This window comes from Calypte anna, chromosome 5A (assembly GCF_003957555.1).
Source record: "Calypte anna isolate BGI_N300 chromosome 5A, bCalAnn1_v1.p, whole genome shotgun sequence".
Taxonomy (NCBI): domain Eukaryota; kingdom Metazoa; phylum Chordata; class Aves; order Apodiformes; family Trochilidae; genus Calypte; species Calypte anna.
In genome coordinates this window covers 20,746,217-20,762,873 of record NC_044251.1, presented here as the reverse complement: position 1 = coordinate 20,762,873, position 16,657 = coordinate 20,746,217, and the positions used below count along the sequence as shown (strand labels likewise).

Below are 16,657 nucleotides of genomic sequence, written 5' to 3'. Positions count from 1 at the left end.
GTGTCCAAAAGTAATAAAAGATGCAAACACACATACCTGTCTACTCCTCTGGCAACTTCTTAGCTCTGTTCTGGCCTGTTCCATGATGTCTCATGTCTCTCTTGTAGCTACCAAATTGCCATTCTCTCTGTTTACACATCCTTTCCTTATCTTCCTATGCTGCTCTGAAGCTTTTCTTATGTATCATCATCAGCTGTTTCTTATGTATCATCATCAGAGCAGAAATACAGGAGGTCTTCAGGCTTCACTTACTTTGTAAATGAGATCACTACAGCCATCTCATGACAGAAAAGGATCCATTCCAATGTCTTACCAGGCAAGCATATGAAGCAGTCCTCAATATGGGCTAAGCCCCAATGCAGGGCAAGTTCAGTACCACAGCAAGAGCAGGATGCAGTTATTGGACCAGTGACATTGTGCAAAAATGGTTTGTTACTCATTACAAGTGTTTCTAGTGGCATGCAGAACATCATCTCTATAGCACTGGGCTGTCTTCTCTTTATAGGTGATTGAAAGGGAATGAAATCAATCAAGAAAATACAGTTTTCAACACCTACAGAGCCAACAGTGTGATATCTACATACTTGTAAAACTAGACTGATTTGTGGTACTGCAAAATAATGGATGGTTGTATGGGCTGCCTATAACCTACATTAATCGTGGTTTAGAGTAACAGCAATTTGGATTCAGTTTGAGGAGGAAAACCTGCCTTCCAAATGTTTAAAAATAATCTCTAATGATTTTTTTTAACATTCAAAATCACTAGAATATATTGGTCAAAAGTGATATAAAATTAATAAATAACATGCATTTTAGGATGTTTAGTAAAAGCATATCTGGACTTCCAGTCCTCAGCTTTACAAATATTTTCTTTTGTATACAGGGAAGTAATTTAAGCCCTGGTTTATTATTGATGCAGCTCCAGAAGTGACAGATGGAAGCAACTAAGGTCAGTGTCGTTTGTCCTCTCTTGAAGAGAGACTTCAGATGCCCTGTACAAATGCAAGATCCTTTATCATGCAACAAGTCAACATCAAAGAGATGAGACAATTTTACTCATTGGGAAATACCTCGTCTTAGAAATTAATTCAGATACATAAACAAGAAATACAGCAAATGAAAAATGCTGATTAATGGTTGCCAGTATCTTCTCTAAATGAAAGCAGTGCATTTGAGATGCTAGTTATGCCCCTAATTTCAGAATGAATATGGTATGCTACTTTGGATGTCACAATGTGTTTCCAGGAAAGACACATTTCAAAGATTACAGACCTGTAACTCAGCTGCTTTTAGAACATTCTTAACTAGAGCCAGATTTTGTAGGGAAGAAGGCAGAGATGGTCTGAAGGCATGCAAGCAAGCAACTTGGGCTTTTCCAGTACTGGGCTATGATTTAATGGAAAATACGCTTAGGAATAAGGACCTTTGTATCTAGTAAAGAATAGAATCTTCTTTACAGCTGTGGTTTATGGCAAAAAAAAACCCCAACACATTATTGGTTTCCCACATCCTGCAGACTTGGCAAACAACTTTCAGGCAGAAACTCTGTCCCCTTTGGTCTATGCTGGCACTGTTGAATTATAACAAGGAATACCAGTCTTTCAAGTGGTTATCTTCGGAAGACAAAGATTTATTTCACTCCCTTTCAAGGGGGTAGTGGTCTTTGTTCAGAGTGATATTCTTTGTCTCTCATTCCATGTAGTTGCCTAGGCAAGATGATACTTCACTGCTGTCCACAGAGACCCATGCAAGAAATAATTACAAGTAAGAGTTATGCATGTTGAAGAAAGCAAAGGTGACTTCCTTTTCTGGTCTGCCGACACTCAGACATTTCTCACTGGCTGTTTACAGATATTCATTCATCACACAGAGAGAAATCATCATGATGCATTATAATAATATATCACAGCCAGTGCCTGTACCTCATTTGATGAAAGAAGCCATCTGGGTCATATCAAACCAGAGATTTCCTGCCATTCTTCAGGAAGGATTTCTTTTTTTTTCCTTAAGTTATTATCCTCTTCAGGAAGCAGACAAAACAAAGATTTGCTGTGCAGCCAGGGGCAAATCTAACAGGATTTGTGCAATGCACATAGTGTAATGACTGGGGAATGTCTTGGTAATCATGTTCTGGTTCTTCCTTGAAATTAAATCTTATGGTCTTTTTGAAGTGCTGAAACCTTCTTACAGGTAGACATGGGATGCTTGCAGATGCTTGGGTGATCTCCACTGTTTTTGAGGATTTTTAAGAAACTCCAGTTGTGTGGGAAAGCAGTAGCATACTAGCCTGACTAGCGAGAAGAGTCTCTGGAAGACACACAGCTTGCAAAAAGCTGCCTTGTGTGATTCAGTTTGACATTTGCCCGCTCAAAGGACACTTCCTATAGAATCTGTAACTGTACTTAAGAATCTGAAGACCTCATTTGTATACTACCATGATAAGAGCTCTATTGTGCTGATTTGAAGAACTGGAAACAAATTAAGAAATTACAAAGAGAAACAAAATAAATAAGATAAAATCTCAGGGAAGTATGGCATGGCAGCACTGTGCTGCCTACACATTTTAAATTGTCTTTCATTTTTATCAATTTCATCTGCCCTCAGCCAAGCCATCATTCAAAAGACCTAAAAAACTTGCAGAGCCACAGTCTGGCAGGAAGAACCACCCATTTTTATTGTTAGATCTTTTTCATGAGAATTTTTCAGTTGATATATGGAGACATGAGTTCTGTAGGCATGTGTATAAGACAAAAAATTCCTAACTGATACCATAGATAAAATGTATTTCATGTTGAATTTCTGGAATGAAAAAACCCATGCTTTCAGGAGGGAAGACAACCCCAATTTGAAGAGGGGCAGCATCATGCAGTGTTCAACAGCACATGCCTGATAGGCTAAAAATTGGAAAAGTTCATTGTGATACTTCCAGAGAACAGTTACTTGGAAAGTCTTAGAAACTTCCTGCTTGTATTTCAGTTTTAGTATTTTGTATAGCCTAGTAGATCTTTTTTTTTCACAGATTTGTCTGCTTGTCTTTTCAAACCACATACACTTTCTTGATTCCACAACAACTTGTGACAAGAAGCTCCTTAGGTAAATTACATACCACGGAAAAAATTGCACATGCACCCTCCTCCCCTCCTTTTTTTCCCCTTTGAATCTGAAATCTGTTAATTTTATTTAAAACTTCTGCTCCTTCTAGTGGATAAGAGTGTGAACAATTACTTCCTTTTCACCTTTTCCCTTGCACTCCTCCTTGCCCATCTCTTCTCCAATTAACTTTCTGTATGAAGAGAACTGTGAATGTTAAATTTTGTGCTCTTGGTATAAACAATCTCAAGGACTGTTTGACTGACCTGATTCTGTAGAGATAAAATAAAGTGCTCCTGATGTTTGGCAAAAACAAGGATGTCTTAGGTCTAGAAACATGAAAGAAGGAGGTCAAATCCCAGGTTTAAGTAAAGCTCAGAAGCTTCTTTTGGAAGAAATTCATGACAGTTCCACAAGAATAATGTGTTCAGAAAGGAAGTAGTGTAAAGAGGATCAATCAGCCAGTTACTTACTGCAACCAAAAAAATCCAGCTATGTAAACACCAGCAAATAACCCATGCAGATCCAAACAGTGAACCAGGATTGTTACAAGCAACAAAAGTAGGACTGACTGAGGAAAAAATCTTTGGCAGTTTGATGAAGTAAACCTCAAAAAAAAAAAAAAAAAAAAAAAGTCAGGAGCCACACTACTTTTGTTTCCAGCAAACAGTCCAAAATGTTTCTTAGTACAAGGCCTGAAAGAATGCAAGCTAAGAATCCTGTCTGTTCTGTAAGTTTATTATCTCCTTTGCAGGTGAAGAAGTGGAATGTTCCAGTACTGTCAGCCACTCAGCTCCACACATGTGGAGACTGCCCATATTCCAGTATCTGCAGGCACAGCATTGAGATTACTACCAGTAAACAAAGGTCTTGATACCAAAACCTCCTGCCACAGAGTGGAACCACTATCAGAGATACATATGTCAGCCTTCCAGGCATCACTATGAGGAGCATTTCCAATAAACCATGATTGTCCAGAAGCATAACTAGTCTTGAGAATGGAAATTTTAGTTTGTCTTGTTGGCACCCCAAGACTAAGTGGTCTATCTAGTGTTACAACATAATCTTCCACTAATAGCACTGACACAACTTGTGAGGTTGTTTTAAAGGCTAAGACAAACGATGTAAAAGTGAACTTAGTACTTCATGTACTGAGCACAAGTCAGCTGCTTCTGGAAAGAAGAGATTCCAATATTCCTCCCCAGATTTTTATGTTGTGGTATGCTCCTCACCTGAACACAGCACAAAGCATTTGTAGGACTCTGCATTACCTCAGCCTCCAAGACTGGGTGTGTGCGCATTACTCCTTTCAAGACCAGCAAGCCTGATTCTCTGTCACTGGCATAGGCTCCTTAACTGAGAAGTAATGAAGACATCATGGAGCAGGAGAGAAGAGGAGAACCCCTTCGGTTACCTTGTCCTGTCTCACCACTGAGATGCTGGACGATTATTGGGGCTTTCTATTAGTAATTTCATTTTCTCACACATACAAAGGCACTTTCAATAAAACTCATTGATGAGTACAGGGAAGTAAATGTCATAAAACCAGAGACAAACTAATCTCCACTTGAGGAGCATGTATATAATTGTACTCCCCAAATTATTTGCTATTCTCCTGTTCTCCCTTACACTAGAAACCCCTTCTTGTAATATGCCTTCTGTCCAAGATGCATGGGAGATGTGTCCTGTGCTCCCCATTTGAATCTCTTAACTGAAGGACCCTTTGAGAAGTTTTTGAAAAGGAACAGACACGGAGGTGGTAAAGCTGCAAAGAGACAGAATACTTCAGTACTCAGCATCCACCATGTACGAGGACATATATGGATTCCAGACTGAGGAGTACAAGGAGATGCTAAAAAAAAGAGGTTGAAATCGCTGAATTTGTTCCTGATTTTCTCCTGTATGTGCTCTCAAGATAATAGCATTTGTGCACAAAGTGAGTATTGGCAAATGCCCGAGGCAAAGGAATACTGCTATCTCCTTTGATGCTCTGTCTGACCTACCATATATATCCTAAGGGTGAACCAGAGTTCAAGGTCTAGGTGTTTGGCTTGAAGTAAAGAACCAGTCTCGATATCCCTGGGCATATTTTTTAATTGCTGGAAGCAGAAGAAAAATTTTCCAGGGACAATAGATGCAAGACTCCACTGCTCCTGAAGCTGACAAAACCAGTCCCTTCAAAATGAAGGTCTTTGAGTGCAATATGGATTTCTCTGAACATTTCAGAAATCTTAGAGACAAGATGTCTGATACACTGCTATTAGGTCAAAGTTACAGATGTGGTGCTGGCTACATCTAACATGCAATGCAAAGAATGTCAGAAAATATGCTAGTTATAACTGAGTAACAATCATTACCCAAAAATGACTGTGTGGGAGATTGGCAAAGCTGAAAAGACCTATGCTCATAGAAAGCCAGCACCAACTGATAATTTCCAGACAAGAATGGAAGAATGCCATTCCTGCCAATGATTCTTGGAAGACAATTGTACCTTTCCTGGGCTTACTGTGCCTCTAATTCTCTCAGAATATCTTTTCAGTGGTGGCTGTAACAATCTGAATGAAAAAAACTAGCAAAAACAGAGATAAGAGTTCCAGAAGGAGATATATCCACAAGGATCCTACTTGATCCTGCACATGAAACATAGTGGAATAAGGATAACTCAGATCCCCTGGGAAGTAGGAAGAAAAGAATGGAATTTTTTATTTGCTAAAGCTAATTCATGTAGGCAAATGGCCCCTCCAACAGACCTGGAACAACAGCTCTGCAGGCTACTCCTAATACAACACACAGCAGAGTAGCCTATGAGAAGACAAACCCAAGGTCCCACATCTGCTGAGGTTGTGCAGAAGTCTGACATAACTTCTGAAATGAAATTTTGCTAATCGCAAGCTGACAACTTAATGCACCAGTAGAAACATCTATCTCCAGAGCTCCATGGGTGAAATGAAATCACTGCAGACAGAAAGATCCTGATCTGAAAGTAACTTCACAAGAATTTACAAATATCTTGGTCACTGATGATGTGTGATGGAGACATAGGCAGCAGTCAAATGCCATGGAGATTCTTGAAGAGCACAGCTGAAAAACACAGAGAAACTGAACAGGACCATGAATGTCTACAAAAGTAAAGATAAGCCAATTAAGTGAAAAAGGGAACGGCTACATCAGAGAACTGCATTTTAGATGAATGCAATATTCAATGTCTGTCATATACGAGTGGAATCCAAATAAAAAAATGCGTGTTCTGTCCTATGAATTGATGCCTGGATCAAGCAGTAGTGAAACTAATAAGGCATGAACATAATTATTTCATCTTCTCACAATCTGGTAATGAATGACAGAAAATATGCACAATCCAAGAGTGAACATGAACACAGTAATTTCAAGAGAAAATACATTCCCCCTCTGACATTGTTTCTTCTGTCAGCCACTGGGGCTGATCCTTATCTACTTGCCAATACTTGAGAATCATCTCTTAACACTGACTGTACAGGCTGGAAATCACAGAGCAGCTATGGGATAATAAAACAGATCAAACAGGCTGTTAGAATCTGCTGTCTCTTTCAAAGAGCTCATGAAAGCTCTGAGGGCTTTGATACAAACAGGAGATTTTGTAAGCTTTGAGAAGTAAAATCAAACCATTTGCTATTTGACAAGGCAGAGGTGCAAAAATCTGAGTTTTCCTTTAACCTCGCATCAACAAAGAGCCAGAGCTGAAGCTGCTTGCTGTTCATTTTAAGGATGGGTGGATCTTCAATACATTTTCCAGCTGCTGATGTTCCTTCCTAACACAAGCAAATTAGTTTTCTTAACATTAGGCAAATTTTAACTGGACTGCCTCACCAAGCCACTGTTGCAAATGACAGGAGCCACCTGGGCCTTAGGGTTCAAGCTTGGGTTTGAAAACATCAGCCAATGAAAAAAATTTATGAAGCCTAAACAAACAGAAATCAAAAAACAAAAATAAGCCACACAGAACATAACCACCCAACAGCACAACGTAAAGACAGCTTAAAAAAACTGTCCAACACAATGAAAGCAAATATCTTGGGGGTGTGAATTAATAACTGAAATCATAACCAAAACAAACAAATGAAATTACTTTATTTAAACCAATCATTTATATGGCTCTATGCCAAAAATCAAGATGGCAACCAACATGGATCTCTCTAGACAAATGTTCTAATATTTTTCTCTGCTGATGGTTGCCGTATGATGACAGCAGAGAATCTTGGCTGTTACCAGATTAGGACAAACTGAGATGGCTGAGCAAATGAGACTGCATGTTCAGAGGAACTTCTCTGTCTCATAGAAAGATCTCATGGTTAGTGACCAGGAAGAGGTGAGAGGAAGGGACCCCAAGACTCAGCAGCAGAAGCTCTCAGGGGCAACCATTCACCTCAGCCTGCAGGTGTATCACCAGCCTCCACAGATGTTCAGATACTCTCCTCAGTGCATTGTCCTCTCACCAGGGCCTCCTCTTCACTCTTCTCTTGGTGTTCTGGGAGTATGGTGGTATGAAGTCACTGCTGCTTTTTCCTCTGCCCCATACTTGAAGCCAGATCCTGAATTCCTCACCTGGTGTTCAGCATTGGTCCTTCTCTGCGACCAGAAGCTGGAAAAAACACAAAACAAAAATTTTGTGTAATTACAGGGGGCTGTTTTGTGGGGAACACTGCTGCTGGCAATTCTCAGCCATCATCAGAAATCTGGATCTCCTTATCTTTCACTGTGAAGAGCAGTTGTGTGATTAGATCACAGATCAGTATGAGAAAACCTAACTTAGTAAGCTACCATGAGAAGAAGTACTCTTGGTATTTCTCTCAAGACCCAAAATAACTTACTCACTCTTCGCCTCTCATTCATCTCTTCATGTGCTCCTCCAGTAGCTCTAAATCCTTACCCCATACCATAGAATGATTTGGGCTGAGAAGGGACCTCTAAAGGTCATCTAGTCCAACACCCCTGCAGTATGCAAAGACATCCTCAAGAAGATCAGGTTGCTCAGAGTCTTGTTGAGCCTCACCTTGAATGTCTCCAGGGATGGGGCCCCAAATACATCCCTGGGCAACATGTTCCACCACCCTCATGGTAAAGAACTTGTTCCTAACATCCAAACTAGATCTGCTCTTCTCTAATTTAAAACCATTACCCCCCATCCTATCACTACAGGCCCTTGCAAACAGCCCCCCTCCAGCCTTCTTGCAGGCCCCCTTCAGATACTGGAAGGTTGCTATTAGGTCTCCCCAGAGCCTTCTCTTCTCCAGGATGAACAGCCCCAGCTTCCTCAACCTCTCTTCAGACTACGAGAGGTGTTCCAGCCCCCTGATTTCCTGTCCCTTCTCTGGACCTGCTCCATCAGGTCCATGTCCTTCCTGGCTTAAGGGCTCCAGAGCTGGATGCAGTACTCCAGGTGAGGTCCTACCAGAGCAGAGCAAAGTGGCAGAATCACTTCTCTTGATCTGCTGGCCATGCTTCTTTTTATGCAGCCCAGGATGCAATTGTCCTTCTGGGCTGCAAGCACACACTGTTGGCTCACTTCCAGCTTCCACTCCACCAGGACCCCCAAATCCTTTACTTGAGGGCTGCTTTCTATCACCTCATTGCCCAGCCTGTATGATAGCGAGGACTGGTCTGACCTGGCACCTGGTCTTGTTGAACAGATCAGTTTTCCTTTTCTCTTTCTATCTTTTACTCATTCATTTGCATAGGAGCTTATTTTCCCACTCCAAAAGATGCTGAGGATCCTGGTGCTGGAGAGATCAGAGTGTGAAAAGATTGATCTTTAAAAGAAATGAAATGGCATAAGGAAACATTTTTTTCTTTCCTTTTGTTATAGAGTTAGGTTTTAATTCTACATACAGCAACTTTGGCATATTATGGGAAAAAGTCAATGTTGTCTTCATGTTTTTGACTTAAAATCCTTTGTGCTTAAAAAAATCCAGAATACTTAGAAATCTACCAAGTTTATTCTGGACACTTTGCATTGTACAGGTAATCTAGTAGGTAAAGCTTGTCCTGTGTATTTAGCACTTCAGCTTGCTCTTAAATATGAGTGACATTTGCCTGAGAGCTGTTCATTTAAAATATAGCTATATTTTTAAAAATATGCTCTCCTTGAAAGTCCAGCATAAAGCCAAACATCACAGAGCACAGAGGATCTGGAAATATGTTTAGAAAGCAGGATTGCCAGCTATGTTACTGCACAGAAAGTTTGGAACATGAGTTAGGAACCAAACTGCCAACCATTTGTACTAAGAGAGATTTGTACTCTTACTCTTATTGCCAACTTATCCCTTGGCAATATGCTGAAAGCAGGACACATGAGAGAGGCAGCCAACTTCAACTTCATCTTCCTGTTCTGAAGACACTTTAGAACCTTCCTTTTCCTAAAGAAATGCACAGTACAGTTTGTCTTTTCTCACAAACTGAATGAAAATCACTTAGTGAGTTTCTCTTGTATGGCTATCTTGAGGACTCAACAGAGAGAGGGGCATTCCTATGTCTACAAGTAAACATGTAAGTGCTACCTCATGGCCAATTCAATCATTCAACAGAATTAAATAATTTATCATTATTTTTTATAATTTCAAAGCTACTGGTGAGCCCTTCGCCTTCTTCTGGTTGAGTAGGTTGGACAGAAAAAAACCTCATGCCTGCCAGCAATCAACATTAAGGGCTGATTCTCCCTAGAGATGACCCATTGCAATAAATCACCTCATACAGCAGAATCTCCATTAATCTCTTGCCCATCAGGAGGTGTTAAATAATCTGCCTGTAAGTCAGTTCACATGTTTACATACTATTATGTCATCCTTAGCTGCACATCATAAAATTCAACGTCTTTGTACTTAGAACAGTTACCTAGGGGGAACAAAAGGATTACCTCAATTTTCTGGATATGAGACTGAGTCACAAGGAAGTCACAGGAGTTATGTAAAGTCATTTACGGGGTATCTACATGCTAAAATTGTGTCATATAGACTTTCTCAGCACAAATGTAGACAGCCTTGATGAGACATCAGCATCTACTTTGCTTCCAAGCTGCAGAAGTGAGACAGAGCAAACCACTAGGCTATATGACAGTACTGGGCTGGGGATCAGAGCTAGTTTGGGCTGTTTCATCATACCTACAGCAAGTCTGAGGCAGAACTCAGAAGCACTGATGAAGTCTCCTGGATTAGTGATGAAAACAAGAACTTCCTTTTCCCCTGAAAAGCTCTGATAATCCTAGAAATTCAGATTTTATTTATCCCAGAAGAGAGAGAATTTCAAATCCTAGAGTGATGCCCAGCATTCTCTTCATAATATATAGTGCAATTAAGAAAGGCAATAAATAGATGGGGTTTATTTATACCCATGGGTGACTGACATTAGCAAGCCAGGACAGCTGACAACAGGAGGCCAGTGTTACCTCCCCCATCTTTTGGGCACAAATTCAAGTTGGCTTTCTAGACTGGGCAGGAAAGGGAAAGCAGCAGTTCCACATAATGAACATTTACTTGAGGGGAAGGGGTGTGTATGACACAAACAATACACAGAACTGAATTCAAGTGAAGTGTCCCTCCATGAATATATCCGTGAGCAGCCTTACTAACGAGTGGAGAAGTAGCAGTGGAAGCCAGCACCAACCTTCCTGCTCCCCATGCTACAGAGAAGATACTGTGTGGGCTCCTCACTGCTAATTCCCTTCTGTACTTGGCTGCCTTCATTCTGATTTCTCTTATTCAGCTCCCTACTCCCTGGTTTATTGTAGCTCTCTCACTTCTCTGGCTCTTCCCCACATTTCATTTCATAACTTCAGATACTCCTTTTACCCTATTCACACACATTTTGGCTTCTATTTTTAGTCTCAATAACATAAGGCCAGATTAAAACAAAATCCAATTTGAATGGGCAAAGTCATCCTCTCTACAGGTAGCTTAACGCCAAAGGGCCAGATGTGAGACAGAAGTAGCCAAGATATTCTATAACCTCTCCACAGCCTTTGCACACCTGATCTGGAATGACATTTCCAACACTGAAAGGAAATGCAGGCAATTTGCCATCACCTAGCTACTGAGAACGAGCAATGCTGAGCCTCCAGTCAGGCAAAGATGCCAACTGCCTGAAGTCATTCCTTATCCTGCTTCAGTTTTCCCTGAGTCTGTCAGAAGCAAAGGTTTCTAAAATACAAGCTGGGTTCTAGTTCTTAAACAGTAAGACAATTTCTAGAGATTGTCCTTTTCTTTTTCTCCTGGTTTACCAGTGGTCCTGAGACATGGAATTTCCTTTCAGTGGCATGAGACCAGCAGCAAGAAGAAAATAAAGCAAACAGACAAACATAAAAGAAAGGCAAAAAGGTGGCTGAAAATGTGAGAGGCAGGCTGTTGTCACAAGCTAAGGAATAAATGTAATTTCTGATCATTAGAAGCTAATGCTGACCCTCAACACTAACTGTGATGTGATGGCTGAGTTGGACACTATCTTCTTAACATCTGCTGCTGTTGGCATAGCTTTATGCTCTGCTGGGACTTAATGAGATTTACACACAGTTTTCTGATAAGTGGATAAACTCAAACATAGTCATGCCACTGTTGATAATTTGTATCCATTTTAAATGTATTGGTTAGAAATGTTGATATTTGTTCATTGCTACTCATAAAGTAATGGTTCCTTGCTCCTTTAAAAAGTACCAATAAATGGGGTTAAGAGATCTTTCTTTACCCTTCTCCTTTCCCTTCTGGTCCATCCAGGACTACAGGCTTGTCTGCCATCTGACCTGGGACACATGGAACAACTATAGCAGGGAGAGAAATTATCCTTTCCCCTTCCTGTCTGCCCTCTTCATGGACCTGTGCAAATCAGCTGGGGAGAGAGAGAGAAGATCCACAATGTTTTCATGATGTGCGAAAGAGAAAGAACAAAGGCGTTGGAAAGATAATTCTAAGAACAAATATGAAAGCAAATATCCTCTATTATAAATGATTCTTCGCCTTCCCACAAAGGGAGGCACAATAGTAGGATTCACCACAAGCTCCACTGCCTTCCAAAATATGATAAAACAGACTGATTCTGTTTCTCAATAACCCTTTCTCTTCACAGAGATGGCATTACAGAGAGAGATGATGACAGAATGCTATTACTACTGTTGACAAAGAGTGTATACAGGGTGAAGGGCTGCACTGGAAAAGTTTGATGCAAGGTGTTGGATATCACACTGCTGTTCACTTTCAGTGACCCACCCAGACGTTCTTAGGCAGATGTGGTTCTGGAAGGATTTATGTGGAAGAGCTCATCATTACGCTGTTCCTGGACTAGGTAAGTAATAAGCTGACGTAAAAAGTTGCTCGTCTGTTTCATAAGATATCTTGTGCCTGAGTAGCCAGGCAGTCTGAGGTAGAGGTTACTCAGGGTGCCCATTTGAAGGTCACCTTTCACAGTCAAGACCACTTGTGCAGTCAGTCACAGCAACAAGTGAGAACCAGGAGGGTGGCAAATGAAGACTGGAATTAACAGGATTAGTGGGGGAGAGGAGGCATACCAGCAATGTGCTGTGCAGGAACCTGAATGACTTCTTTTACCAGCTGCTCCTGATGAAGGATTTCGATAGTGTGGTGAGACCAGCTGAAATCATAGCCAAGGTTCCTCTTGGGAATGTGGTAACAACATAAAAATAAATACGTTGGTGTTTAACAATCTACTGCCTTCCGAGGCTACAGGGGAGCCTGGAAGAAGCTGAGGAAGGCTGGACAAAGCTGGGCAGCTGGGAATTCCACCCTACTGTAGCAAATGTCTGGAGTCTGTAACAGGCCATGCACAGTGGCAACAGTACATATCCCTTCCCCACCCTTTATGCTCCAAGAGAGCTGAGAGATACTAGCTCATAAAACAATCTCCAAATCCCAGGCATTTTCTTTTTTAGATCTGGCAAACAATATAAAGTGATTGTATACATACTGTTTAAATGCCTATTGAGTTTACTGGCTTAATTTTTAATTTTGCTGGTGCAGGACATTTTTGAAACTTGTATTTTGCACACCTGCTAGAAGAATTTATTAATTTTTTTCCTTAAGCTTATATAAAGAGGCTACATTTCAGGAATAATGTTAGTTGAAGCACTGGGTAGACAAAACCCAGTCACAACTTAGCACCTCCAAAGTTAACTCTGATTTCAGATCTCCAGTAATAAGACATGACCTTTTTATGAAGAGCCATATAATAACATTCGATATAAAAAATTCTAGAAACAGGCAGCCTACCTGTAGATTTCCTGTAAACTGAAAAAACTAGAATGTGCTAGATGCACAGAAGAAGACCAGAAGAGCTCCTTACTACTGCTAGCTTGCAAGCAGGCTCCATTCATGCCTCTGTACTAGACCACACTGCTTGCACATTGATCTTACTTGGATGGTGTTCAGACACTGCTCTCCACCTTAGCCTAAAGAAGGAAATCACTAGAAAACTAAGAACAGCAGCCTATGTGCTACATGGATTAGATCCAAACCATTTTATTAATCCCCATATTCTTCAAATAGTTTCTTGGCAGTTCAGGATCCAGTTTTAAGCCTTTACAGATGATGATACACTTCATTTCAGAGTTGCATACCTTCAGGACTTGGCATACAGACAGATATGGGGCCAGGTGAAGATCCAAACTAAACAGACAACTGTCTGCATCATCCTGCTCAGACACAGACCTCGGAATCACAGGGAATAAAATCTAGAAAGTCTATACCACATAGCTCAAAAAATTTCCTCCTTAGTTTCAGATCAAGTTTTGACCTTTACCTTCCATATGAAGTATTCTCCACAGAACTAGAATACAAATAAATTGGGTTTGGACCATGCTTTGAGCCAGACTGGGTAGAGATCTTTGACTTTGCATGAATTAGCCATCTCCACTGCTGTCAAACTCAGATAGCATATTACTAACTTCTACCTTCCTTAGTCAATGTCTCTAATGCTTTTTTCTTCTCCCAGCATATCAAGTGGAAAAGCCATATGGACACTAATATTATAAGCATTAGTACAATAAAACTGCATTATTGCTAATCAACTTGAGTTTGAAAAGGTGCAAGTCCTGACAAGTCTGCAGCCAGGTACTGGTCTTTTGTTTGCAATGATATAGTTTATTAGCACATTATATTTTTGCCATAGCAAAACAGAACATGAGGCATTGTCTTCTGAAGCTTGTAAAATAATTTCACAAATTCAAGAAGCTGGCAGCAAGTAAAAGAGAAAAGCACAAAGATAGAAGACAGGTAAAATAAAACATCAAGTTATGGCAAAATGTCTCCACACATCCTACACCATATCAAACACAGCTTCATAAAGAAAACCTGGAACTGAATAACCTAATATACTACTTAGTTTAGCTGTAACTCAGCAAGCTATATCCTGAAGAAGACTTGGAAAAGAGAATCAATTTCTTAGTTCACAATTACCCAATTTCACTAACACTTATTGAATTGATAAATTCGGTGAAGTAGGAAACAATGTAATGCTCAGGGACCTAAAAGTAACATAATAGAAAAAACAATGTGATAATGGCTGTGTTTTCAGAATGACTCACAACCCACCAGTGGCAGAATGTTCAATTTCAGTAAAAATCAGGTTAGAAGCATTTTGAATGTTCCCTAGAGATATTAATTCTTAGTATTTCTTTAATCCAACAAACCTTATTAAGCTTTCAGGAACTTTGATAGGAAACTATGTTGTTCAGATACTACAAATAATTCCCAAATGATAGCTCACAGATTTAGCTTCCTGTCTGTAGATACTCATGAGAATCTCTGCCTCCACTCTCATTATGCCAATAGCACACAGCTCACACACAATTTTGGTCTCTCCATGAAATGAAAAAGCCACAGGGATGAAAGACTGCCACATTTTCACTGTAGGGGTGGCTTATTCCAGAATCCTGAGCTGCTTTGCAGAAATGCTGACTTTTATTCTCCCTCATATTTCATCACAAGGGATCTGTCCTCAAGAGCTTGAGCTCCCTGCACAACAGTATCTGCAATTAGGATTCTCCTACAGTTCCAGTACTAAGCACCATTGACAATCTGGTTAAAAGTTTCAATACTGCTTGACACTCTCTTCCTCTGAGCACTGTCCTTACTTTTGGTTAGATCATTAGTAACACCTTCAAGCTTCTTCTCTGCAGAGCCCTGTAGCAATCCCCAGATAGGCTGTTAGAGGAGTAAGCCTATTTAAGCTTCTCAGACATTTTAAAACATTTTTGTGTGTAGAGGTTTTCTCTAGTTCCTCTTTTATCTCTGCAACTTTTCACAGCCTTCTATCTTTAAATGCCTGTAGTTTGTTTGGTAATCTGTGTCTCCAATCCCACTAATTGGTATCTAGGATACTAAATACATGTGAAACAGTAACCCCAAATAAACTGCTCATGAGGGAAATGAGGGCCCTAGTGTAAGCAATCAGTAAAGGGAATGAAGAAGAAAAACAGCTGTTCCTGCAGGAAGGACCAGAGTAGTTTCTGAGACACAGACTGGGTATAACAGCCTCTGACACATACCAGTGGCTTGGTGCAAAACTGAAGAAAATATCATTCTCTAGTCTCCAAGAACAAACTTTTTGCACTACTTAATTCAATCACTGCAAGACTGAACATTGCCCTAGGAGCTAGATACCTGTTTCAGCAACAAGGAAACTTTGAGTGACCCACCTACCACAATTCTGCTAGCCGACCCTTAGCCAAACTAGAGTTCTAAGTCCTCATCCTTAGATAAATGGCAGGGTAAATCCTTTAGTTCAGCTTCAGAGAGCCTTAATTCAGTACTGTCCAGCTAGCCTAGTCTTACATAAGCAAACATGAGTTGAAGTTCTCAGTTCTCACTGAATTACAAGTATTCCCAGAGATGGTGACTACCCTGAACTTTGTGTTATCTAGCCTCTATTTTTCCTGCAACTGTGGCTGTTGCCTTCCATCATTAATATCATCAACAATCCTCATGCATGCTCTGCATAAATATTCATAGAAACATGAAAGGGTAGAAAAATGCTACAGACACATGTATTGCAGTTATCACAGACACATGTAACAACAGCAATAGCCAGAGGAAAAGGAGCTAATCTCTTGCAGAGGTTAAAATTTACTGTGGGACTGCTATTAAAACTGTGATAAAGAAAGCAAAATTCAGCACAAAAACACCTTCAAGTAAGTCCATTCAGCAAACCAGCCTGGTCAATATATTGAGACATCCATTTTTACATTTACTTGTAAATTAAACCTTGTTTTATATACTGTGCTAAAAACTCATCTTGAACTGTACTGTACACCAAAACTTCTGCCCCGGCTATACGTATACTACATTGCTGACATAATTTTATCTATTTTCATAATCCTGTTATATTACATTCCTCCACTGTCATGCAATGTGCTGTAGGGTCTTACTGACTATGGGTATTCACCCTAAAAAATTTCTCGTAGAGGGGATGGAATTTTTGGCAGGTAGTAATGTGTAGTAGTTTGGAACTGTAAGGTACATTAGCTGAATGTTTGTGCTAGAGGATCAGCAATAAAATCACTGACATTAATAATGGAAATTCATCTTCAAGTTTC

At 40.2% G+C, this 16,657-nt stretch overlaps 1 protein-coding gene across 3 annotated transcripts in view; it reads right to left on the bottom strand.

Moving 5' to 3' along the window:
• Positions 1 to 7,180: 7,180 nt before the first annotated feature.
• The window catches only part of TTLL5 (tubulin tyrosine ligase like 5), a 135,460-nt gene continuing 125,983 nt past the window's right edge, over positions 7,181 to 16,657 (bottom strand). For all 3 annotated transcript variants that reach the window (XM_030452274.1, XM_030452273.1, XM_030452275.1), the window contains one exon: positions 7,181 to 7,708. In XM_030452274.1, the coding sequence (XP_030308134.1) occupies positions 7,668 to 7,708 (41 nt within the window). In that variant the 3' untranslated portion in view covers positions 7,181 to 7,667. The remainder of the gene's footprint in view (positions 7,709 to 16,657) is intronic.